Source organism: Hyla sarda, chromosome 11, assembly GCF_029499605.1.
Source record: "Hyla sarda isolate aHylSar1 chromosome 11, aHylSar1.hap1, whole genome shotgun sequence".
Lineage (NCBI taxonomy): Eukaryota > Metazoa > Chordata > Amphibia > Anura > Hylidae > Hyla > Hyla sarda.
This window is the reverse complement of record NC_079199.1, coordinates 627470-654790: the sequence shown is the minus strand read 5'-3', so window position 1 is coordinate 654790 and position 27321 is coordinate 627470. Positions and strand designations below refer to the sequence as shown.

General features: G+C 43.8%; 1 protein-coding gene across 4 annotated transcripts in view; it reads left to right on the top strand.

Annotated features, from left to right (window-relative positions):
* The first annotated feature begins 3712 nt into the window (after nt 1–3712).
* LOC130295695 (uncharacterized) overlaps nt 3713–27321 on the top strand; it is a 64481-nt gene continuing 40872 nt past the window's right edge. For 2 of the 4 annotated variants that reach the window (XR_008848957.1, XM_056546716.1), the window contains exon 1: nt 5240–5360. Coding sequence is in view for 3 of the 4 variants with exons in the window: in XM_056546716.1 (XP_056402691.1) it covers nt 5357–5360 (4 nt within the window). In the remaining variant the exon portion in view is untranslated. Of the gene's footprint in view, nt 4173–5239; nt 5361–27321 lie in introns of those variants that run through there. The other 2 variants (XM_056546717.1, XM_056546718.1) reach the window with 2 other exon arrangements.

The window sequence follows — 27321 nt, the reverse complement described above, 5'->3', positions numbered from 1 at the left end:
TGGACACACAGCACACATACACTGGACACACTACACTGGACACACAGCACACACTACACTGGACACACAGCACACACTACACTGGACACACAGCACACATACACTGGACACACAGCACACATACACTGGACACACAGCACACATACACTGGACACACAGCACACATACACTGGACACACAGCACACATACACTGGACACACATACACTGGACACACAGCACACATACACTGGACACACATACACTGGACACACATACACTGGACACACACAGCACACATACAATGGACACACATACACTGGACACACAGCACACATACACTGGACACACATACACTGGACACACAGCACACATACACTGGACACACATACACTGGACACACACAGCACACATACACTGGACACACATACACTGGACACACACAGCACACATACACTGGACACACAGCACACATACACTGGACACACAGCACACATACACTGGACACACAGCACACATACACTGGACACACAGCACACATACACTGGACACACACACAGCACACATACACTGGACACACATACACTGGACACACAGCACACATACAATGGACACACAGCACACATACACTGGACACACACAGCACACATACAATGGACACACAGCACACATACACTGGACACACACAGCACACACACTGGACACATACAATGGACACACAGCACACATACAATGGACACACAGCACACATACAATGGACACACAGCACACATACAATGGACACACAGCACACATACACTGGACACACACAGCACACATACACTGGACACACACAGCACACATACACTGGACACACACAGCACACATACACTGGACACACACAGCACACATACACTGGACACACACAACACACATACACTGGACACACACAGCACACATACACTGGACACACACAGCACACATACACTGGACACACAGCACACATACACTGGACACACAGCACACATACACTGGACACACATACACTGGACACAGCACACATACACTGGACACACAGCACACATACACTGGACACACAGCACACATACACTGGACACACAGCACACATACACTGGACACACACAGCACACTGGACACACAGCACACATACAATGGACACACACAGCACACACACACACACAGCACACACACACTGGACACACAGCACACACACACTGGACACACAGCACACATACACTGGACACACAGCACACATACACTGGACACACAACACACATACACTGGACACACAGCACACATACACTGGACACAGCACACATACACTGGACACACAGCACACATACACTGGACACACTACACTGGACACACAGCACACAAACACTGGACACACAGCACACATACACTGGACACACAGCACACATACACTGGACACACAGCACACATACACTGGACACACACAGCACACATACACTGGACACACACAGCACACATACACTGGACACACACAGCACACATACACTGGACACACACAGCACACATACACTGGACACACACAGCACACATACACTGGACACACACAGCACACATACACTGGACACACAGCACACATACACTGGACACACTACACTGGACACACAGCACACATACACTGGACACACATACACTGGACACACAGCACACATACACTGGACACACATACACTGGACACACACAGCACACATACACTGGACACACATACACTGGACACACAGCACACATACACTGGACACACAGCACACATACACTGGACACACAGCACACATACACTGGACACACAGCACACATACACTGGACACACACAGCACACATACACTGGACACACACAGCACACATACACTGGACACAGCACACATACACTGGACACACAGCACACATACACTGGACACACAGCACACATACACTGGACACACAGCACACATACACTGGACACACTACACTGGACACACAGCACACATACACTGGACACACAGCACACATACACTGGACACACAGCACACATACACTGGACACACATACACTGGACACACAGCACACATACACTGGACACACACAGCACACATACACTGGACACACATACACTGGACACACAGCACACATACACTGGACACACATACACTGGACACACACAGCACACATACACTGGACACACAGCACACACACTGGACACACAGCACACATACACTGGACACACAGCACACATACACTGGACACACAGCACACATACACTGGACACACACACAGCACACATACACTGGACACACACACAGCACACATACACTGGACACACATACACTGGACACAGCACACATACAATGGACACACACAGCACACATACAATGGACACACACAGCACACATACACTGGACACACAGCACACATACAATGGACACACAGCACACATACACTGGACACACACACAGCACACATACACTGGACACACACACAGCACACATACACTGGACACACATACACTGGACACAGCACACATACAATGGACACACACAGCACACATACAATGGACACACACAGCACACATACACTGGACACACAGCACACATACAATGGACACACAGCACACATACACTGGACACAGCACACATACACTGGACACACAGCACACATACACTGGACACACAGCACACATACACTGGACACACAGCACACATACACTGGACACACAGCACACATACAATGGACACACACAGCACACATACACTGGACACACACAGCACACATACACTGGACACACAGCACACATACACTGGACACACAGCACACATACACTGGACACACAGCACACATACACTGGACACACACAGCACACATACACTGGACACACACACAGCACACATACACTGGACACACACAGCACACATACACTGGACACACACAGCACACATACACTGGACACACAGCACACATACACTGGACACACATACACTGGACACACAGCACACATACACTGGACACACACAGCACACATACACTGGACACACATACACTGGACACACAGCACACATACACTGGACACACATACACTGGACACACACAGCACACATACACTGGACACACAGCACACACACTGGACACACAGCACACATACACTGGACACACAGCACACATACACTGGACACACACACAGCACACATACACTGGACACACACACAGCACACATACACTGGACACACATACACTGGACACAGCACACATACAATGGACACACACAGCACACATACAATGGACACACACAGCACACATACACTGGACACACAGCACACATACAATGGACACACAGCACACATACACTGGACACAGCACACATACACTGGACACACAGCACACATACACTGGACACACAGCACACATACACTGGACACACAGCACACATACACTGGACACACAGCACACATACAATGGACACACACAGCACACATACACTGGACACACACAGCACACATACACTGGACACACAGCACACATACACTGGACACACAGCACACATACACTGGACACACAGCACACATACACTGGACACACACACAACACACATACACTGGACACACAGCACACATACAATATATACTGACAGCAAGCAGACATATTAAAGGAGGAGAAGCTGTTGTGACACCGAGGACATTGCTCCCTCCGTTCATGGCGGATTATAGGGTGCACTATAGCGGTCCCGTTACCTGAGAGGAGAGCGGTCATTATACAGTAATAGACTCCTCCCGCCATCTTCTCCTCACGATGTGACCGTCTGCTCTTCCCGCCACTTCCCCCTCACAGCCGGCTTCCCGCGCGGAGCGTGACGTCACAGCCCCGGCGACTCATTCCTGTCACCGAGACGGCGGGAAAACCTCCTGTGGTGAGTCCGCGGGCAGCCTGGGACCTGTGGTTCTCCTCCTTGTATTTGTCACCTGAGGAGCTGTGTGTGCGGATTATTGGGGGTTATCTGGCGCCGGGTCCTGTCAGGAGATTGTTTCTCTCCATTCCCTGTATACAGTCCTTCATGACAAGGAGATTTTTAGGATTTCTTGCAGCTCAGGACATTGTATGGAAAACATTAATCTGTGACATCTGACATTGTATCTTCTGTAGGCGCAGTGTTCACACTGCGGATTGGCGCAGCAGTACGTAATCGCTGTTTTCTATAAGGTTCACCTCTCGCACGCTTCTTAATAAATGGCGGCACAATTATATTTAATGTCTGTTTTTTGTGCACTTTCCCAGTTATAATGAAGAAATAAAAGTGCAAATGAATGAGATGAAAAGTCCTGGCGATGGCCGGTGAAAATGTGTGTGTTTTAGGGCATGAAAGATAAAATCATATGAAAATGGCGAAGTGTGAACACCGTCCTGCACGCCATGTTACGTGCATCTGAACCCATCGACAGGATCGCCGAACCGCCTGCTGGCGTATCCCATTAAATCTAATGTGCCCTAAGGGTCTATTCACACAGTGGAATGCCCCTCAATTTATAGCCCATAGACTTCTACGGGATTGCGCACTCCCATTCACACGCTTGCGGAATTTCAGAATTGTGAATGGGAGTGCGGAATCCCTTAGAAGTCTATGGGCTATTATTTTAGGGGGAATTCCACCATGTGAATAGACACTAAGGCTATGTGGACATTCCCCCGACAGTGGAGTGCTGACAGAACATGCCGGCATTAGGACTGCTTGGAAATGCGCCATCTTGTAGACTGCAATGCATTTCTGTGAGAACTCTGCAGAAACAGTAGTCAAGTCTGTTCTTTCTGCGGACTCCGGATCAGGATTTCAACGGTAGAAACTTCTGTCACAGAAATTCCACCATGTGCACCGTGCAGCAGAATCCCAATGAAATCAATGGGACTCTGCTGCAGCGGAATGTCCATGCAGAATTTCACATGGAAATTCCATTATGTGAACGTGGCCTCAGGCCGTGTGCACATCACGTTTAGTGCCTCTGCACAGATACAATTTCTGAAGCTCAGTCAGGCTGCCATCGTGTCTGCGCATGAACACGTTCACTCCTATGTCCGGCATGGACCTTATCGCAGTTTGCTAGTGACATTTATGCTCAGGTCATTTTCCCAGCACATCTGACATGTTTTTCATCCGAAGTTGGAAGTGTTCCGAAAATCACCCAACATAGTCAATGCAATCAGGATCGTGACAGCCATAGTATGCATCCATGCTCAGATACGTTTGTAGATGATTAAAGCTAAAGATACCGTATCTCTTCACAGGGGCACTAATCGGAATGTGAACGCGGCCCAAGCCATAAGGTTTACAGAAGTAGATTTGACAACATACGCTCTGGGAATTCTCCTTGTGAATACAACAAGCATAGCCAATGGGTAAGCTAAATATTGTCCTAACGGAAGCTATAAGAGCGTTCTATGGGCTTCCGGCAGGGGACATGTGTCGACGTAACTTTTCTTAGGCCAACCCTGGATGTCGTTTTTTTGTCTTCCTTTAAAGAATGTTATTGTATGCTAAAATGTAGCCGTACACGCTATGGCGTACAGTCAGCTTTTTATAGCATACAGCAGCATCTGTTAACGCATCCATTTTTTCCTATGATACCTATAGATTTAATGGACAGGAATAATGCAGTGTGAGCCTAGGCTAATTTATGTTATTGTAATAATAACCACTTTTTTTGTTTTGGTTTCGTGGCACTTTTTTTTTCACGCAAAAATATCAACTTTTTGTGCCAATTTTAACCTCTTCAGGACGCATGGTGTAAGCTGGTGAGCTGCCTAGCAACATCTGGAGGGCTACAGTTTGGAGACCACTATACAGTGGTCTCTAAACTTTAGCCCTCCAGATGCTTCAAAACTACAACTCCCAGCATGCCCAGACAGCTGTTTGGGCATGCTGGGATTTGTAGTTTTGCAACAGCTGGAGGACTACAGTTTGGAGATCACTGTGCAGTGATCTCTAAACTGTGGCCCTCTAGATCTTGCAAAACTACAACTCCCAGCATGCCCACACAGCAGTTTGCTGTCTGTGCATGCTGGGATTTGTAGTTTTGCAACATCTGGAGGGCCACAGTTTGGAGATCACCGTGCAGTGGTTTCTAAACCGTGGCCCTCTAAATCTTGCAATACTACAACTCCCAGCATGCACGAACAGCAAGCGGCTGTCTCGCCATGCTGAGAGTTGTAGTTGCGTACCTCCAACTGTTGCATAACTACATCTCCCAGCATGCCCTTCGGCGATCAGTACATGCTGGGAGTTGTCGTTTTGCAACAGCTGGAGGCTCACTGGTTGGAAATAGTTAGGTAACAACCTAACTGAAGGTTTTCCAACCAGTGTGCCTCCAGCTGTTGCAAAAGTACAACTCCCAGCATGCATGCTGGGAGTTGTAGTTTTGCAACAGTTGGAGGTTTGCCCTCCCCCTATGTGAATGTACAGGATACATTCACACAGGCGGGTTTACAGTGTGTTTCCTGCTTTAAGTTTGAGCTGCGCAACTTTTCCGCCGCAGCGCAAACTCCTAGCGGAAAACTCGCCATAAACCCGCCCGTGTAAATGTACCCAAAAGACGCTACACTACTACTGCACTATACATAATAAAGGGTAAAACACTACATATACACCCCCCTTACACTGTTGCCCCCAATAAAAATGAAAAACGTATCGTACGGCAGTGTTTCTAAAACGGAGCCTTCAGCTGTTGCAAAACAACTCCCAGCATGCTGGGAGTTTAGCAACAGCTGGAGGCACCCTGTTTGGGGATCACTGGTGTAGAATACCCCTGTGTCAACCCCTATACGCATGGCGCTCTTTCACTTCAGAGCCCTGTCGTATTTCAAGGAAACCGTTTAGGGCCACATATGGGGTATTTCTGTACTCGGGAGCAATTGCGTTACAAATTTGGGGGCTTTTACCCCTTATGAAAAGGAAAAGTTGGGATCTACACCAGCTTGTTAGTGTAAAAAAACTGAAAAATTTTACACTAACCTGCTGGTGTTTTCCCCATACTTTTTATTTTCACAAGAGGTAAAAGGAAAAAAAAGACCCCCAAAATTTGTAACACAATTTCTCCTGAGTACGGAAATACCCCATATGTGGGCGTAAAATGCTCTGCGGACGCACAACAAGGCTCAGGAACCTACACCCCTGACGGAATGTAACAAGGGGTATAGTGAGCCTTAACACCCCACAGGTGTTAGACGAATTTTTGTTAAAGTTGGATGGGAAAATGAAAAAGACATTTTTTTAACTAAAATGCTGGTGTTACCCTACATTTTTCATTTTCACAAGGGAAAATAGGAAAAAGCCCCCCCAAACTTTGTAACCCCATTTCTTCTGAGAAAGAACATACACCATATGTGGATGTAAAGTGCTCTGCGGGCGAACTACAATGCTCAGAAGAGAGGAGGCGCCATTGGGCTTTTGGAGAGAAAATTTGTCCGGAATTGAAGGTCACGTGGGTTAACAACGCCCCCATAGTGCCAGAACAATTGACCCCCCACTTTGGAAACTACACCCCTCACGTAATGTAATAAGGGGTGCAGTGAGCATTTACACCCCACACGTGACTGACAGATATTTGGAACAGTGGTCTGTGAAAATGAAAAATGTTATTTTTCATTTGCATAGCCCACTGTTCCAAACATATGTCAAATACCAGTCGGGTGTTCAATGCGTACTGCACCCCTTATTAAATTCTGTGAGGGGTAGTAGTTTCCAAAATGGGGGGGGGGGTCCACTGTTCTGGCACCACTGGAGGCTTTGTAAACACACATTTACCTCTTGTAAAATTAGGGGAAAACCCAGCATTTTAGTGAAAATTTTTTTTTATTTTTTTTCATTTACACATCCAATTTTAACAAAAAGTCGTCAAACCCCTGTGGGGTGTTCAGGCTTACTGTACCCCTTGTTACGTTCCTTGAGGGGTGTAGTTTGCAAAATAGTATGCCATGTGGGGTTTTTATTGCTGTTCTGGCACCAGACATGCCCCCCAAAAACCATTTCAGCAAAATTTGCTTTCCTAAAGCCAAATGTGACCCCTTCTCTACTGAGCATTGTAGGTCGCCTGCAGAGTATTTTACATCCTAACATGGGGTATTTCCATACTCAGATGAGATGGGGTTACAAATTCTGGGGGGCATTTTCTCCCATTACCCTTTGTAAAAATGATAAATTTGGGGGGGGAAACTGCACTTTAGTGAAATTTTATTTTTTTATCATTTACACATCCGAATTTAACGAAAAGTCGTCAAACACCTGTAGGGTGTTAAGGCTTACTGGACCCCTTGTTACGTGCCATGAGGGGTGTAGTTTCCAAAATAGTATGCCATGTGTTTTTTTTTGTTTGTTTGTTTGCTGTTCTGGCACAATAGGGGCTTCCTAAATGCAACTTGGCCCCCCCAAAAACCATTTCAGCAAAATTCACTCTACTGTGCCCGCTGAACACTTCATACATATATGAGGCATCTCCTTACTCGAGAGAAATTGGGCTACAAATTTTGAGGGGGATTTTTCTCCAATTACCCCTTGTAAAAATTCAAAAACTGGGTCTAGAAGAACATGCGCGTGTAAAAAAATGAAGATTTTTAATTTTCTCCTTCACTTTGCTGCTATTCCTGTAAAACACCTAAAGGGTTAACAAACTTTTTGAATTTGAATACTTTTCAATACATTTTGAATACTTTGAGGGGTGCAGTTTCTATAATGGGGTCATTTATGGGGTATTTTTAATATAAAGACCCTTCAAATCCACCTCAAAACTGAACTGGTCCCTGAAAAATTCAGTTTTTGAAAATTTTGTGAAAAATTTGAAAATTGCTGCTGAACTTTGAGGCCCTCTGATGTCTTCCAAAAGTAAAAACATGTAAACTTTATGATCCAACATAAAATAGACATATCGTATATGTGAATCAATGAGGAGCATATATATATAAAAGGGAACAGAGAAAACAGAGGAGGCGCTCTCTAAGTGTAGTACTTTCCCACTCAATAAAAATTTAATAAAAGATGCATTTACCATATTTATCGGGGTATACCACGCACCGGCCTATAACACGCACCCTCATTTTACCAAGGATATTTGGGTAAAAAAAGTTTTTTCCCCAAATATCCTTGGTAAAATGAGGGTGCGTGTGTGTGCATGTGTATACCCCGATACACTGTTTCTGACCCCCGTCGCTGCCAACGCATTTCGCAAGGATCCCCTGACCTGACGAAGCAAGGGGATCCTGGTGAAACGCGTTGTCTCTGCATTTTACCAGTGTTTGTATTTTAAACCAATAATCCTGCTTGGTTTTATCACCTCTGCCTCTGTGCATACATGACAGACAGCCTCCTGCAAGCGCCGCTGTGCGATCCTCTTCAGAGAAAGGTTTATACCCACCAATACATGTAAATGTGAATCAATATAACATTTATTTGGAATGTCTATTTTCCTTACAAGCAGAGCGCTTCAAAGTAAATTTTTCATGACATTTTGGAATTTTTCACCAAGAAATGATGAAAGTATCAACGAAAATTTACCACTATGTTAAAGTAGAATATGTCACGAAATAACAATCTCGGAATCAAATTCATAAGTAAAAACATCTAAGAGTTATTAATGCTTAAAGTGTCAGTGGTCAGATGTGTAAAAAATGCTCTGGTCCTTAAGGGGTTAAATACCCAAAAATTCTCATTTTTGCTGTGTTTTTATGCACATTTGCTTTAAAATGGTGTGTTATACTGTTATTTGCATAATCAATGTAAAATTGTGCAATTTTACAGTCATTTCTGAAAATATTTTAAAAACGTGACAGTACTGTGACAGTATCATAGGGGCCAATTCACACTACAGCATAAATAAGCAGAATTCTGCTGCATGAAGCTAACATTGTAGTCAATGGGATTATGTCTGACCTGTTCACCCTACAGAAATTCCGGACTCTGCCAAAAGAATGTTCATTCTGCATTGGCATCTATGGGGTTGGTGTATGTCCATGCGGTCTAGCCCCATATCATTTTAGTTGCGCCTGGACAGATATCCCGTAGTGTAATTGGGTCCCAATAGAATTTTGCAATGTCAAGTTTAGAAATATGGATAACAAGAATTAAAAATCATCATTTTTAACTTAAAAGAAAAAAAAAACCTTACACCAGAATTTTCATGTAAAGCTTTTGAAAAAGTCTCCTAAATCAACACGCCCACTTCTCAAAAACCTGAGCGCATTGTGCACACTTTTGTTCTTTTTGGTGTAAACTTCTTTGAAAATGTAGTCAGATTGTTTTGCGCAATCATTTTGTGGGTGCACTGCAGAGATTTACATCCATGAAAATGTGGGGATGAAATACGGTCTTCACCATGGGGGAGATTTATCAAAACCTGTGTAGAGGAAAAGTTGATCAATTGCCCATAGCAACCAATCAGATCGATTCTTTCATTTTTTAAAGGGCCTCTGAAGAAGTGATCTGATTGGTTGCTATGGGCAACTGGTTATCTTTTCCTTCACCTATGTGGCTGAATACGCAGCCGTGGTCCAGTTACATACGCAGGACATTTTCCCTGCACCTGTGTCCGGTGATAAATGAGAGGCGTCTTCTGTCATCATTACCAGGAAACGTTTCATCTGATCGGCTGATAGCAATGCCTGAACTTGTAGAAAGAGAAGAGAAATTCCTGTCACCGAGCGCCTGCAGACTTGTCTCCTTCAGACTTGTCTCCTCCATTCTTATCACATCTTCACCTATAGAACATATTACAGATGTATGACTTATGTAATATTCAGGAACATTTATCCCGTATTAAGATCAGTCTTATCACCGCTTGAAATACCTTTTTGTGGTTGATCACAGATGCAGAATTGGTCTATTTGATATATTGGATTCATGTTTTGTATGTCCTCTCACACTTCCTTGCTCTGCATCTTTACCGTATCTTGATAATAGCTATAGTGTTGTTCATCCTGAGCTTTATGGTTCTTGCGTAGAGTAAATCGCTGTGAAGATTACTCAGAAAAAGCAGGACACGTGCTGCTGTTTGTCATCTCCTAGTCATATTTTATCCCATAAAACACCTGTATCTCCACTCTGGACAAATAAGTTTTGGGTTTTTTTTGTTTATTTTTTTACATTTGGAGTATATTCACACATGGCATATTATAGTCATTAGTCTTATTCACCTGAATGTGACTTGCAGAAATCTGTGTACGTACTGCAGACACATTCCTGTTAAGAACAGATTCCATAAGGGTGCGTTCACACGCTAGTAGTTAGCAACGAGTTTCCAGCTGCGGGAAACCTACTGCGAGTTACGCTACCATTGATTTAAATGTTTTTATCATTGAAGAAATAGAAAGCGGCAACTCACCAGGATTAGCAGGATAAAATCTTCAATACTTTATTTCTTTCATGTTAAAATCTGTAACATGGCAGCGTGGAGGGGAGAGGAGGAACAAGTATGCAAGGACAGCTGTAGTTACTTTGCGCGCATCATGTGCTTTGTGAGGCTCGTCCCAGAATTCTGAGCGGTGGGTGAAATACCCTCCTTCTCAGGTGAGTCCAGCTAGAAACTGGACTGGCATAGTTACTGGATTAAATAGGTTAGATAATGAAATAATCCAAGAAATAGCGAAAAGGAAACCATTGATCACTTTCAAGAAAAGTAAAAGTATACAAAACCTTCTTGTAAGAAGTCCTCTCCCAAAAATTTATAATGAATCCTGGTTGACAAAATTAACACCGACAGGAAACTACAAATATGGGTCTTTTAATTATTGCAATTATATACAACAAGTAAAAACAATAAACATTGGTGGAGAAACAATAGTAAAAAATGAATTCATTAATTGTAGAACAAAATACGTTATCTACTGCATAATGTGTATTCATAAAAAAAATCTATAAAGGATCCACCATTCGTCCTATGCACATTAGATTACGAGAGCACATATATTCCATAAATCCGGACAAGAAGCGCTCCGTCTGATCAAGCACATAAAAGAAGTCCATCAAGAAAACACCAATGACTTAAAAATCACCGGCATACAAAAAGTGAATAGTGCTCCACAAGGAATCGACAAAGAAACCATGCTACGTCGGCTAGAAGCTAAATGGATGATTCGAACGCGAGCCCTAGGGGCCCTAGGACTGAACGACAAGAACGATCTTAGCGTTTTCATAAGATAACTTCACATGAACTTCTTTACATCATTTACACATATTTTTTCTGCATATTTTTTTTCGTATAACTGTTTATTTAAAGAATTTTGTATTTTAATACAGAAGAAAAATACGACATGTGTACAGTGAGCATGAGTACATTGCAATATATAAAGCAAAATTTGCAACGTTATATATATAAAGGAGAAACACTGTAGAGATGAAGTAGGAGGAGAGAAAGGGAAAGAAAGTAAAGTTCAAAAAGAAATAATGGTGAAATAAATTAAAATAAATAAAAGAGAGAATATAAAATAGAGAATCTCGCATGGCCATGGCACATCAGTGGTTATTCAGAGAATCATCATAATCCTCCCAAAGCCTCCATATCTTCTGAAAGACATGGAGTTTATTATTTAGTACTGCTGAAAGACGTTCCATCCTATACACCTCTTTAATTTTTTCCAACAGGGCTCGAGTCGGCGGGGATTCGGGAGATTTCCACCAACCGGCTATGAGACATTTAGATGCATTTCTGCATATTTTTATATATTTTTTCATGTCTATGTTTTTACCATTTTTAACCCATGAATTCCAGTATTTCCCTTCCCTCTAGCTGGACTCACCTGAGAAGGAGAGTATTTCACCCACCGCTCAGAATTCTGGGACGAGCCTCACAAAGCACATGATGCACGCGAATTAGCTACAGCCGTCCTTCCATACTTGTTCCTCCTCTCCCCTCCACGCTGCCATGTTACAGATTTTAACATGAAAGAAATAAAGTATTGAAGTTATCCTGCTAATCCTGATGAGTTGCCGCTTTCTATTTCTTCAATTGATAAAAGTGTATACCGGATCCTAGGCTTTTCCCAAGGACCCTTGTACTCTCAATAGCAGAGCACCGCCAAGAAGCAAATAATCATTAGCCTCTAGACACGTATCATATTACCGTTATCTATATTCACAAGTAGTAGCCGACTCCACACCTTCTTCATATGTATTAAATTGATATAAATGGGTCCGCGGACAGTCCGCAAATCTTACACTATTGCAGACTGTCTGTGGACCCATTCAAATCAATGGTACCATAACTCGCAGCAGGTTTCCCGCAGCGTTAAACCCGCTGCTAGTAATAGCGTGTGAACACACACTAAGGTTTCAGCAACAAATCTGCTTTTTCATTGAAATTTCAAAGTGATCTGCGGGCACATAACATAGCCCGGGAGTGAGAGCACACCATGTACATTTGAGGCCTAAACTAGTAATTTGCTCAGGGGTGGTTGATAGTTGCACCCATAAACACACAAAAAAAAAACACCCACAAATAGGGATGCACTGAAAGGGAAATTTTGGACTGAAACCGAAAATTTAGGCTGTGTTTGGCCGAAAACGAATGGCCTCACCCACTTTTTTCAATACGTTTTTGTAAAATTGTATTATCAGATTTTTTTAGTTACTGATCTACTGTGCTTGAAGGTGACACTGGAACACACATGGGGTGGATATAGAAGGTACAGGCCGGGCTTGGAGCCACAGCACTGCCACTTACATTGTCTCCAGGACACACTATAGGGGTACACACCTATCTGATTGGTTGCTCTGGGCAACTACTAAATTTTTCCTCAGCAGGTTCTGGTAAATCTCCCCCTTATATCTTAAAAAAAAAAAATCTGTATGCTTTTTAAAATGTTCTCTTCTGACCCCTATAACTTTCTTATTTTGCATAGGGGCAAATTTTTTCTGCTACATTAAGTGAACAAAAGTGAACAAAAATCCAAAGGATAGCGGATAAGATGCCTGATTGTGGGGGTCCCGCCACTGGGAAACCCCGCAATCTTTCATGCAGCACGCCGCTATCATCAGCTTCCGGAGCGAACATCGCTCCGGGTCTGATGAATCATGGGGCTGGAGTATCGTGACGTCACGGCTCCGCCCCCGTGGGACATCACTTTCCGCCCCCTCAATGCAAGCCTATGGGAGGGAGCGTGGCGCCTGTCACGCCTCCTCCTATAGGCTTGCATTGGGGGGGCGGAGTGTGACGACGATACTCCCGCCCTGTGATCATGATTTATCAGACCGAGAGCGATGTTCGCTCCGGAGGCTGATGATAGCGGGGTGCTGCATGAAACGGGACCCCCGCGATCAGGCATCTTATCCTTTGGATAGGGGATAAGATGTCTTAGGGCCGGAGTACCCGTTTAAGTCCACTTCGTCGCTGCTACTTCACTGTTGATTTTCCAAATTCTGTACAGAAAATATGTCACATACAGTATGACCCTACCTCTAAAGTTGTAAGGCGGGCTACACAACGACTTTTGTCACATAATGTCACGCATACAGTTAGTAAATTATGTTGCGTGTGACATGCATCTTATCATGACTGTCATGTGACGGAAGGAGAGTTGATTGTTTAACTTGTCCATTACAAGCCCTTTATATGTAGCTCAAAACTGTAAGATACTTGACTTACAAAATAGGTTTTCTATAAGAAAACTGAGGAATTGGTGATCTTTTGGCATAAGCTGATGGTAACCACGATGTGGTTTGGACTGATGGAGTCTCATCCATGAAGATGTCCTCGCACATCCTGGACTTATCATTTTCTATTTGTATTATTAGTAAGCTTCCAGGAGAGAAAATGTTAATGAATCTTATCTATGATTGTCACGGCTGGAAATACTCAGCGCCGCCACCTCCGTGACCACAGAGAACAGGTGTGAGGGCCCATCTGTCCTCAGTATAAAGTGAAGCCAGAATATTAGGAAATTACTTAAAGAACTATTGGAGAGGGGGAGATATTCATTGCATGTGTAAATCAAGTTATTTTTCTCACCATTAGCCTGTGCATATGTCATATGTACTTTCATCAAATTTATCAAAAAGGTGCATGTTATTAGATCTAAATAAAGTTTCAAAATTTGGTCTGGGCTTCATGAAACTTTTTAAATTGTTGCTTACCATATTTTTCACCGTAAAAGATGCACTTTTTCTTTTTGAGGGGGGGGAGTTGGTGCGTCTTATATACACGCCTATCGCGGAGGTCCCTGCAGCCATCAACGGCCGGGACCCGCGGCTAATACAGGACATCACCTATCACAGTGATGCCCTGTATTAACCCTTCAGATGTGGCGATCAAAGCTAACCGCCGTGTCTGAAGCGAAAGTGACACTAACCCGGCTGCTCAGTCGGGCTGTTCGGGACCGCCGCGGCGTCCTGAACAGCTTACAGGACACCGGGAGGGACCGGCGCGTTTTCCTTCGACATCATCACGTTGTCACGCACGCCGTCCCGTCAGCCAATAGGAGCGGCGTGATGACGGCGACGGAGAGCGTCGATCCCGGGGAAGAAAACATCCGGAGCGTCGGGGACACCACGGGGACGCGGCGACTGCGATGGAGCGACATCCAGGGCAGCGGTGATGAGCTGTGACGGGTCTGGAGCGGTGGGGACACGTGAGTATTACCTCCTATACCGGTGGTCTTCAACCTGCGGACCTCCAGATGTTGCAAAGTACAACTCCCAGCATGCTGGGAGTTGTAGTTTTCAACATCTGGAGGTCCGCAGGTTGAAGATCACTGTTGGGTTCAGAATCTTTTTTTTCTAGATTTTGCACCTTTAAAATTGGGTGCGTCTTATATGCCGGTGCGTCCTATAGGGTGAAAAATACGGTATGTTAAATCAGCTACCACTGCAAAAGTCAAAGCATGATCAACCTGATCTATATTAGGTTTGCTAAAATTACTTTAGTGGTGTAAAAGCAAAATGTTGGCGCAAATTGCAGTTTGCACAAAAATATGCAACAAGTGAGCCGCTGCTTCCTGGAGAATGCCTTTAGAGTACACAATGACGTACAGTTACGTCATGAACATAAAGAGCCACAGGGCAGATCCCAGCTCAAACTGTACTGATGTATATTTTAAAATAAATATTCATATTTATTTTTTTTTTACCACTATCCTTCTCTACGTTTTGTCTTACTCCATCAATATCTACCAATATATTACTCCACCAATTTAAGCTATCACAACACATGTAGAAGGACTGCCTTTTCCGTTTGTAGGCTATACAAGTCGAGCCATGTCGGGACTTAAAAATGTTTAAAAAAAAACAGAAAGCCCTTCCCCCAATGAAAAAATCAAATCACCCCCTTTTTCCCATTTTACGAATAAAAAAATATTTTAAAAATTATATATGCATCTTTATTTTAATTTATTATAAAATATTTGATATTGCGGCATCGGAAATGGCTAAAAAAAAGTTAAATAATCTTAATAATCACGTACAGTGAATGGAGAAAAATATAAATGCAAAGAATTTTCTTTCATTTTTTTAAAGTATTAACAGTAAAGCATGTAAACAGCCATATACCATTGTTCTTGTTTTGACCCACAGAATAAAGAGAATACTGTGTAATACAGTTCTATTACCTCCTTGTCCCGTTTTCTTGCACATGACCAGAGTATTTTATTTTATTTAAAACACTTTAAAGGTCCAAGCTTTTGTTTTATATCTTTATACAATTACGTATACCTCACAGTGAACCAAACTAGAGGACAGTATTTCATTTCATGTCTGAACACAGTGCTCTCTGCTGACACCTCTGTCCATGTCAGGAACTGTCCAGAGCAGGAGATGTTTCCTATGGGGATTTGCTCCTACTCTGGACAGTTCCTGACACAGACAGAGGTGTCAGCAGAGAGCACTGTGTTCAGACATGAAATGGAACTACACAACTTCCTCTGTAGTATACTGCAGCTGATAAGTACTGGAAGGATTAAGATTTTTGTGATAGAAGTCATTTACAAGTCTGTAGAACTTTCTGGAGCCAATGGTATGAAAAATATTGTTTTCCATCGGAGTATCCCTTTAACCTCTTCAGGACATAGGGCGTATGGATACGCCCTGAATCCCGAGTCCTTAAGGACCGAGGGCGTATCCATACGCCCGTGGGAATTCCGGCCCCCACCGATAGCCGGTTGGGGACCGGAGCCGGATGCCTGCTGAAATCGTTCAGCAGGCATCCCGGCATATCGCCCAGGGGGGTCATTATGCCCCCCCATGTTGGCGATCGCCGCAGATCGCTGGACAATTCAGTCCAGCGATCTGCGGCGATTCCGGGTCAATCGGGTCTCCAGTGACCCGATGACCCGGAATTACTGGCTGTTCGGGGCCGTCAGAGACGGCCCCGAACAGCCAGAGCCTGCAGGGGTGAGGTGGCACTGGTGCCACCTCACGATCGCCCTGATTCGTCGGCCGGATTACCGGCCGACCAATCAGGGCGCCTGCTGCGGGTGTCACTTCCGCACCCGCTCCACCCCTCTTCTGGAGGACGTGAGCGGGTGCGGGAAGACGACCCCCGGTGCTGGGGACCCCGATCCCCGGCGCCCCTGTTGGGATCGGGGCCCCAGGAGCAGCTGCGGCGGCGGAGACGACGAGGGACTGACCTGTGCGGCTGGATCGTTGGAGGTGAGGGACAGCCTCCTGCTGTTGCTTAGCAACAGCTCCCAGCATGCAACAAGGGCATGCTGGGAGCTGTAGTTATGCAACAGCAGGAGGCAGACCACCACAACTCCCAGCATTCCCTTATGGGCATGCTGGGACTTATGGTTTTGCAACAGCTGGAGGCACATTCTTTCTATGGAAAAGTGTACCTTCAGCTGTTGTCTAACTACAACTCCCAGCTTGCACAAACAGCTAAAGTGCATGCTGGGAGTTGTAGTGGTGCATCTGCTGGTTGCATAACTACAACTCCCAGCATGCCCGTTGGCTGTCGGTGACTGCTGAGAGTTGTAGTTTTGCAACAGCTGAAGGCACACTGGTTGTGAAACTCAGAGGTTTTTTTTTACCTAACTCAGTGTTTCACGACCGGTGTGCCTCCAGCTGTTGCAAACTACAACTCTCAGCAGTCACCGTACACCATGCACCGTACATGCTGGGAGTTGTAGTTTTGCAACAGCTGGAGGCACACTGGTTGTGAAACACTGAGTTAGGTCACAAACTCAGTGATACATAACCAGTGTGCCTACAGTTGTTGCAAAACTGCAACTCTCAGCAGTCACCGACAGCCAACGGGCATGCTGGGAGTTGTAGTTATGCAACAGCTGGATGTCCCCCCCCAATGTGAACGTACAGGGTACACTCACATGGGCGGAGGATTACAGTAAGTATCTGACTGCAAATTTGAGCTGCCGCAAACTTTCTGCTGCAGCTCAAATTGCCAGCGAGAAACTACTGTGAACCCCCGCCCGTGCGACTGTACCCTAAAAACACTACACTACACTAACACAAAAAATTAAATAAAAAGTAAAAAACACTACATATACACATACCCCTACACAGCCCCCCTCCCCTCCCCAATAAAAATGAAAAACGTCTGGTACGCCACTGTTTCCAGAACGGAGCCTCCAGCTGTTGCAAAACAACTCCCAGTATTGTCGGACAGCCGTTGACTGTCCAGGCATGCTGGGAGTTTTGCAACAGCTGGAGGCACCCTGTTTGGGAATCACTGGCGTAGAATACCCCTATGTCTACCCCTATGCAATCCCTAATTTAGGCCTCAAATGCGCATGGCGCTCTCACTTTGGAGCCCTGTCGTATTTCAAGGCAACAGTTTAGGGTCACATATGGGGTATCGCCGTACTCGGGAGAATTTGTGTTACAAATTTTGGGGGGTATTTTCTGCTTTTACCCTTTTTAAAAATGTAAAATTTTTGGCAAAACAAGCATTTTAGGTAAAAAAAAAAAAATTTTTTTTACATATGCAAAAGTCGTGAAACACCTGTGGGGTATAAAGGTTCACTTAACCCCTTGTTACGTTCCCCGAGGGGTCTAGTTTCCAAAATGGTATGCCATGTGTTTTTTTTTTGCTATCCTGGCACCATAGGGGCTTCCTAAATGCGGCATGCCCCCAGAGCAAAATTTGCGTTCAAAAAGCCAAATGTGACTCCTTCTCTTCTGAGACCTGTAGTGCGCCAGCAGAGCACTTTTCACCCCCATATGGGGTGTTTTCTGAATCGGGAGAAATTGGGCTTCAAATTTTTAGGGGTATTTTCTGCTATTACCCTTTTTAAAAATAATTTTTTTTGGAAAACAAGCATTTTAGGTAAAATTTTTTATTTTTTTTTTACATTTGCAAAAGTCGTGAAACACCTGTGGGGTATTAAGGTTCACTTTATCCCATGTTACATTCCCCGAGGGGTCTAGTTTCCAAAATGGTATGCCATGTGGTTTTTTTTTGCTGTTCTGGCACCATAAGGGCTTCCTAAAGGTAACATGCCCCCCAAAAACCATTTCAGAAAAACGTACTCTCCAAAATCCCCTTGTCGCTCCTTCCCTTCTGAGCCCTCTACTGCGCCCGCCGAACACTTTACATAGACATATGAGGTATCTGCTTACTCGAGAGAAATTGGGCTACAAATACAAGTAAAAATTTTGTCCTTTTACCCCTTGTAAAAATTCTAAAATTGGGTCTACAAGAACATGTGAGTGTAAAAAATGAAGATTGTGAATTTTCTCCTTCACTTTGCTGCTATTCGTGTGAAACACCTAAAGGGTTAAAACGCTGACTGAATGTCATTTTGAATATTTTGGGGGGTGTAGTTTTTATAATGGGGTCATTTATGTGGTATTTCTAATATGAAGACCCTTCAAATCCACTTCAAACCTGAACTGGTCCCTGAAAAATACTGAGTTTGAAAATTTTGTGAAAAATCGGAAAATTGCTGCTGACCGTTGAAGCCCTCTGGTGTCTTCCAAAAGTAAAAACACGTCAATTTTATGATGCAAACATAAAGTAGACATATTGTATATGTGAACCAAAAAAAATGTATTCGTAATATCCATTTTCCTTACAAGCAGAAAGCTTCAAAGTTAGAAAAATGCAAAATTTTCAAATTTTTCATCAAATTTACGGATTTTTCACCAAGAAAGGATGCAAGTATCGACAAAAATTTACCACTATGTTAAAGTAGAATATGTCACGAAAAAACAATCTCGGAATCAGAATGATAACTAAAAGCATTCCAGAGTTATTAATGTTTAAAGTGACAGTGGTCAGATGTGCAAAAAACGCTCCGGTCCTTAAGGCCAAAATGGGCTCCGTCCTGAAGGGGTTAAAGGGTACCTCTCATCAAAAAAACTTTTGATATATTATAGATTAATGTATGCAGAATAACTTTACAATTGCATGTTATTAAAAAATATGCTTCTTTCTATTTAATTTTCCACTTTGAAGAAATGACCACTAGGGGTCTCCCTAGCAGTCCTGGCAGCAAGCATTCAGACTCATGCTGGAGTCCTAAACACTACGAGCTGCCAGTCTGCTTTGTTCACAAAGGAGAACACTCAGAGCTGCCAGCCTGCTTTGTTCACAGCCCGTTTGGCTGTGAACAAAGCAGGCTGGCAGCTCTGAGTGTTTAGGACTCCAGCATGAGTCAGAAATGCTTGCTGACAGGACTGATCGGGAAAAATACAATAGAAAGAAACATATTTTTCATTAACATCCTATTGGAAAGTTATTCAACATTCATTCATCTAAAATATATCAAAAGTTTATTTGATGAGAGGTACCCTTTAATCTTATTTGCAATGTATAGGGCAATAGATACTGCAGGATGACATTAAACTGTGTTTGTTTTTGTGTCTATGTAACATATCTATCTCCTTTTTTAATATTTTTGTCTGATTTCCTACAGGAAGGTAAAGAGTAAATTTTTTGTAAAGTGTTAGGTTTTGCGCGCATGTTTTGGAACAAATCCAGCAAAAACAAAAAGATACCTTGCTGGATGTTGGGGGGGAAAAAAAACATGGTGTGAAAAGAACCCGACAGTAGCCATAAATCTATTCAGGATGGATTTCTGGTTGCAGCAAGTAGCTTTTATCTTACATTTCCTTTTATTAGATTGTGAGTTTCTGGGGTCAGGCATAATGGGAGTGATATCCTGTGTGTGTATTGGGAGACTGCTTCTGTGTGACATTTAGTGGAAGGTGATGGAGATAACAATGTGTACAGAGCTCTGCTAACTGTATAGGTAGATGTCTCTGCTGGACTGTTCTGAACTTACGTACCGTATATACTCGAGTATAAGCCGAGTTTTTCAGCATGATTTTTCATGCTGAAAACGCCCCCTTTGGCTTATACTCGGGTGAACTCTCCGCCTGTCAATCCCTTCATCAGTGGTCTTCAACCTGTGGACCATCGGCTGTCCAGGCATGCTGGGTGTTGTAGTTTTGAAACCTCTGGAGGTCCGCAGGTTGAAGACCACTGCGGCCTTCGTCATCATTCAGCCCCCCCCCCCCCCTCTCCGTTTGTTTTGTACTCACCTCCCTTCGGCGGGAAGTTAGGGTGAGCTAGTCCGGGCCATCTATGCTGCAGGGACCGTCCGGTGGGGATTGTTAGTCGTTGTGGGCTGTCCATTTTCACCGGGGGGGCCTCTTCTTCGGGCCCGGTGTGTGATGTTGCCTTGATGATGACGCACAGGGACGTTCATGTGCAACATCCCTGTGCGTCGTCGTCAAGGCAACGTCGCTAGTCCGGGCCCGAAGCGTGGAGAAGAGGCCCCCCTGGTGAAAATGGACAGCCCGCAACGACTAATCCTCCCCACTGGATGGTCCCTGCAGCATAGATGGCCTGGACCAGCTCACCCTTCCTTCCCACCGAGGGGAGGTGAGTACAAAACAAAAGGAGGGGGGGGGGGCTGGATGATGACGAAGGCTGCAGTGGTCTTCAACCTGTGGACCTCCAGAGGTTTCAAAACTACAACACCCTGCATGCCCGGACAGCTGATGGCTGTCCTGGCATGCTGGAAGTTGTAGTTTTGAAACCTCTGGAGGTCCGCAGGTTGAGGACCACTGATGAAGGGATTGACAGGCGGTGATGATGAAGCGAGGGGATGATGACGGGGGTCTGGATGATGACATGGCGGGATGATGTATTTCCCACCCTAGGCTTATAGTCTAGTCAATAACTTTTCCTGGGTTTTTAGGGTAAAATTAAGGGCCTCAGCTTATATTCGGGTCGGCTTATACTTGAGTATATACGGTAGGTATCTGGCATCTTTCTTTGTATTGCACCTAAGTTTTCATAGCTCTCTGTGGATTCTGGTCTCTCTGTCCGATCAGTGTTTTTATAGCTTTATATGTAGGTTTGTGCCTTTATTGTGATGCAGTTCTCTGGAGCCAGTTTAAGTCTAGCTGTTCATATTCCTTACTCTATTGTGCAGTATGATCTGAGGGAGATGCTTTACAGATCAGAGACTCGGGACGATGGATTTGCCCTCACGTTTAGAGGCGGAGGTCGTATTTTCTTTCTTTGACTGAAATGCAGCGATTTTTTTTTGTGTTTTAGATAATACGGAGAAGCCATATTTCTTTCCCCCCCCCCCCCCCCCTTCTTCTCCACCTGACACACATGTAATGAAGGTGTCTGGGTGATTTAAGCCTCTTTCCGAATCTCAGCCGACCTCATCCAACTCTGCTCACTGTTGTGTTTGTGCTGGTGTGGGCTCAGGTAAATAGATAAGGAAAAGCCATTACCAAGCTCGTTTGGTGTGGGTCATTACCCACAATGCCCGCTGCTGCTATTTGATCATGCTCGCTCTATTAAAGTGTCATTATGTTGCATTCACCACTCAGTGATGTGTGAGCAGTAAATTAGGAGGTTGGCAGCCTGATAGTAACTCCTCATGTTGCCACCTCCTGCACATCACCTCCTCGCTGCCTTCACCCATTGCTTGCCAGAGAGGTGCATCTTCGGGTATAGCACACACTTTATGCTCTTAACTGAGAAAGACCACTGTAGGCCTCTGGCCAATTGTTTTTTTTCTCACAGGTAGCGAAGAGTAACTGCCCTGTAGTCTCCACTCGAGATGAGCGAACTTACAGTAAATTCGATTCGTCACGAACGTCTCGGCTCGGCAGTTGATGACTTTTCCTGCATAAATTAGTTCAGCTTTCAGGGTTGATGACTTTTCCTGCACAAATTAGTTCAGCTTTCAGGTGCTCCATTGGGCTGGAAAAGGTGGATACAGTCCTAGGAAAGAGTCTCCTAGGACTGTATCCACCTTTTCCAGCCCACGGGAGCACCTGAAAGCTGAACTAATTTATGCAGGATAAGGCATCAACTGCCGAGCCGAGAAGTTCATGACAAATCGAATTTACTGTAAGTTCGCTCATCTCTAGTCTCCACCACAAGTGACCTCCTGGTTGGTGCAGCAGCCCAATACATGTTCCCTGTGTGACGGTATGATATGCCAGTATGACTTGTGTCGTGATGCTGTATGGCTAATGTAATGAAGAACTACACAGAACTCAAATCTCTACACCAAAAAAATCCTCACTACCAAAGGAACAGAACAACGAACACCCCACGGACATTGCCTTCAATATCAAGCCTTTAAGCGACTTTGAAAAAATGAAAAACCTATTTTTCGAACTAGAAAGACTATCTGCTGAGGAAACGCAGCATCAACTGGTTAGCTCCTTTCTCAAAATATACCTAAAAGAAAAAATGATGCCAAGGGGTTGAAGATTAAGACCCTCCCCCTCGTTTAAAGATGACCAAAGCTTTTGCAATGACTGGGAAAAGGCTTTGGAAACTTGTACATGCACGCTCTTAAACTTGCTACTAAATAAGAGGGACAAAACTGTGGACATGATCTCTGATAAAATTGATTCATGTATTTTTGCCCTTTCCCCCTTCCAACACAGAGCGGAGTATGGGGAATGGCACTCGGCCTATCTCGTGAAAACTCACAAACTGGAACAGGACATCATGGAGAAAAAAACTGAATAAATTAAAAAGGGATCGGCTGGATTATCACACTAATAATGTCAAATTTTGGTTAAACAAAAACAAAGCCAATAACACCAGGCACCCCAATAGCAACACCTACAGGAGAGATCCACCTAAACATAACACTCAGGTACAAACACCCAAACCCTACAGCCATAACCAACGCCGTGGTACTTCCATCACATTCAAATCCTCTAAAACAGCTTCCCGTAACACTCCAAGCAGTCACACCACAGTTCAGGCACACACCAGCCGAAATACCCATCACCTTCAGATAGCTTCCAGTAACCACAAACCCATCTACACACCAAATGATAATACCCCCATCCTCAAACCCAAGATCCAGACTACACAGCCAACCATACATCCTCCCCGTTCTACCTTGCCACCTTCCAGGCAAACTGCTCACACTAATAACCATCACCCAGAATCCTCTGCTAATCATTTTCTTTCCTTTGGACCACCACCAGTTCCACCCACGAATTCTCCCTCCACGGCCCAACCCATCATCCGTAATAACACCCCACCACAAGAACTCCTCGAGTTTGTTAAACTTCTTCCAACCCACACCTCCCCCAGAAGCCAGATTCAATTCCTCATCCCACTCCTCCTTTGAAGATTCTCTACTAACCATCCATCTGGAATCTTCCACCACGGAAGAACACACACCCAATCATCTGTTCTTTACCCCCGGAGGCGTTTATCCAGAATCTGCCATACTCCCTCCAACTACAGAATCATCCCGCTCTGATCACTCACTTCTCCATAATGCAAAGTTTTTTTTAGACCTGCCCTCGAACGTGGCACAACATCCCATGCTCCCTCCTCTAATGGAAACACAGACAATGGAAACTATACACATCGCTCCCTATCTCAGCCTAAAATGAAAAACATGCGAAGTAGGGGAGGAAAGAGGAAGAAAGGAAAAGAGGCGAAACCAAAACCCAATGGCCTAGATACGGTCAAACTTTTCAACCTCTCTTCCTATGTTTTAACAGACATAGAAACCAAACTCCTACAGAGAGGCCTCTCGTTCTGTCCTATGTCCAGCGCTGATAGCTTTGGTCTTTTTTTGGATCTCAATAGATACTTTAGAAAACTCACGGTTTAAAGATTTTTTAATATGAAAGACTCTGAGGAAGCACAACCCTCACGTGAAACGGAAAATCCAACAAGTCTCCATCCACCAACCGTGCACACAGATCTAAAACCTAAATCTAATTTCTATCCTTTAAACGCTAAGGGAAACTTCATAGATACTTTTTCAAGTCTAGTCTCTCATGACCTAGAGGCACTTACCAAATCCAGGTATAACAACAATCTTTCAAAAAATGAAATCAAGGCCATGAAGTCCCTAGCGGAAAACCGAGACATAGTAATTCTCCCTGCGGATAAAGGAGGCGGAATTGTTATTCTTAACCGCACTGATTACATCACAGAAGCCACTCGCCTCCTATCTAACAGCAATTTCTACAAAATAATGCCAAAAAACCCTACAATACAGTATGTACAAGACCTAAAAAATCTAACCGCAGAAACCCCCCCTGGACGGCCGATTGTTTCTGGCATAAACTCAGTATCATCTAATCTCTCCCATTATCTGGATAAAATGTTACAAAAATATGTTTTAAACCTCAAATCCCATCTTAAGTACACAACAGATTTTATTAACTCGATTTTAAAGTCTTTTACAATGGACATCACGTCCCTTTACACTGTCATCAACCATGATCAGGGCATTGATGCAGTGGCACATTTTCTACAGAAAGATCCCAGCCTGCCACAAGCACAACGTGACTTTATTCTTAAGGGTCTTAGATATATAATAACCCACAACTATTTTGAGTTTCAGGGGCGTATATATTCTCAACACACAGGGACCGCTATGGGCTCTAAAGTAGCACCAAGCTTTGCTAATTTATTTGTCGGACTGTTTGAAGAATATTTTATATACCCTCGTTTACGTATACAAACGTTTTATAGATGATATATTTTTTATATGGCAAGGACCGCAGGATCTTTTAGAAGAGTTTTTAACTTCTATTAATCTGAATTCCTTTGGTTTACATTTCACCCAGACTGTTTTTACTAACCATGCTAAGTTTCTAGATGTCATAGTTTTTATTGATGGCAATGGTTCCCTTAATACTAAAACTTTCTTCAAGAAAGTAGACAGCAACAGTTACCTGGATTTTTCTAGTGCCCATTATAAAAAATGGCTAACCAATGTACCCTTTGCCCAATTTAAATGCATACGACGGAATTGCACCAAACCAGCTGATTTTAATGAACAAAGCAACATTTTAAAAACCCATTTTCAAGCAAAAAAAATACCCTCATACACTGGTTGAATCCGCGTTTGAGAGAGCCCAAAACCTATCCCAGTTAGATTGCTTGAATAAATCGAAACCCGAAGACGCCAATTCAGAAACCTGGTCCCTAAACTTCATCACTACTTTAAATTAAAAAAATAGGCGGATTAAGAAAATTCTACGTAAGCGCTGGAATATACTTCTGAGAGATCCCTTCCTACACGGAGTTCTCCCACCGAAGCCTTGTATAACATTCCGGAGAGGGAGAACTCTGCGCAACATTATTGCTCCAAGCAGGCTCAGATCCTCCAAAAACGATGGAAGCATGTTCCTATCTACATATGGATCATACAAATGTTCCCTTCCCAGATTCAAATGCTGCACGAATATTGTTAACAAATGTAAGAACTTCTTATCCAAAAACACACAGGAAACATTCCAGATCAAATCCTTTATTAACTGTTCATCACAATATATTATATATTTACTTGAATGCCCATGCGGCCTCCAATATGTGGGCAGAACAACAAGATGTCTGAGAGAATGTATTAATAAGCATCGGTGCAACACATCCAATGGCTTCTTATTACACAGCGTATCAAGACACCTCACTAAGCACCACAATCAGGATTTTGGGTGCATACGCCTGGTCCCCATCGAATTTGTACCCAAAGACGATCCTCAAAGATTTAATACACTACGAAAACGGGAAAATTTTTGGATCTACAAGCTTCAAACATTGGTACCATTAGGTTTAAATTAAATGATTGAGTGTAACTTTTAAACCTTCATACGTAATCCTAGCTTGTTTAAGCCCTTTTATGGAGACTTCGTGGACATCAGTGAGTACCCCAATACGGGGTGATATTCACTTTTACTAATACTATCTGGTGAGCACCCACCTATATGACCTGTGGGTTTCCCTCACAATATCTGTCTCTCTATATACAAAGGGTAATACGCAAGGCGCCGTTTTTGTTTTTTTTCTTTCTTTTCTCATACACCAAGAAAAGGACGTTCCATTTTCATTTAGCAGATAAAAACTACAAAGGCAGCCCTATGTGTAATTAAAAAAACTCATCAACATCCAATCCTAAAGGG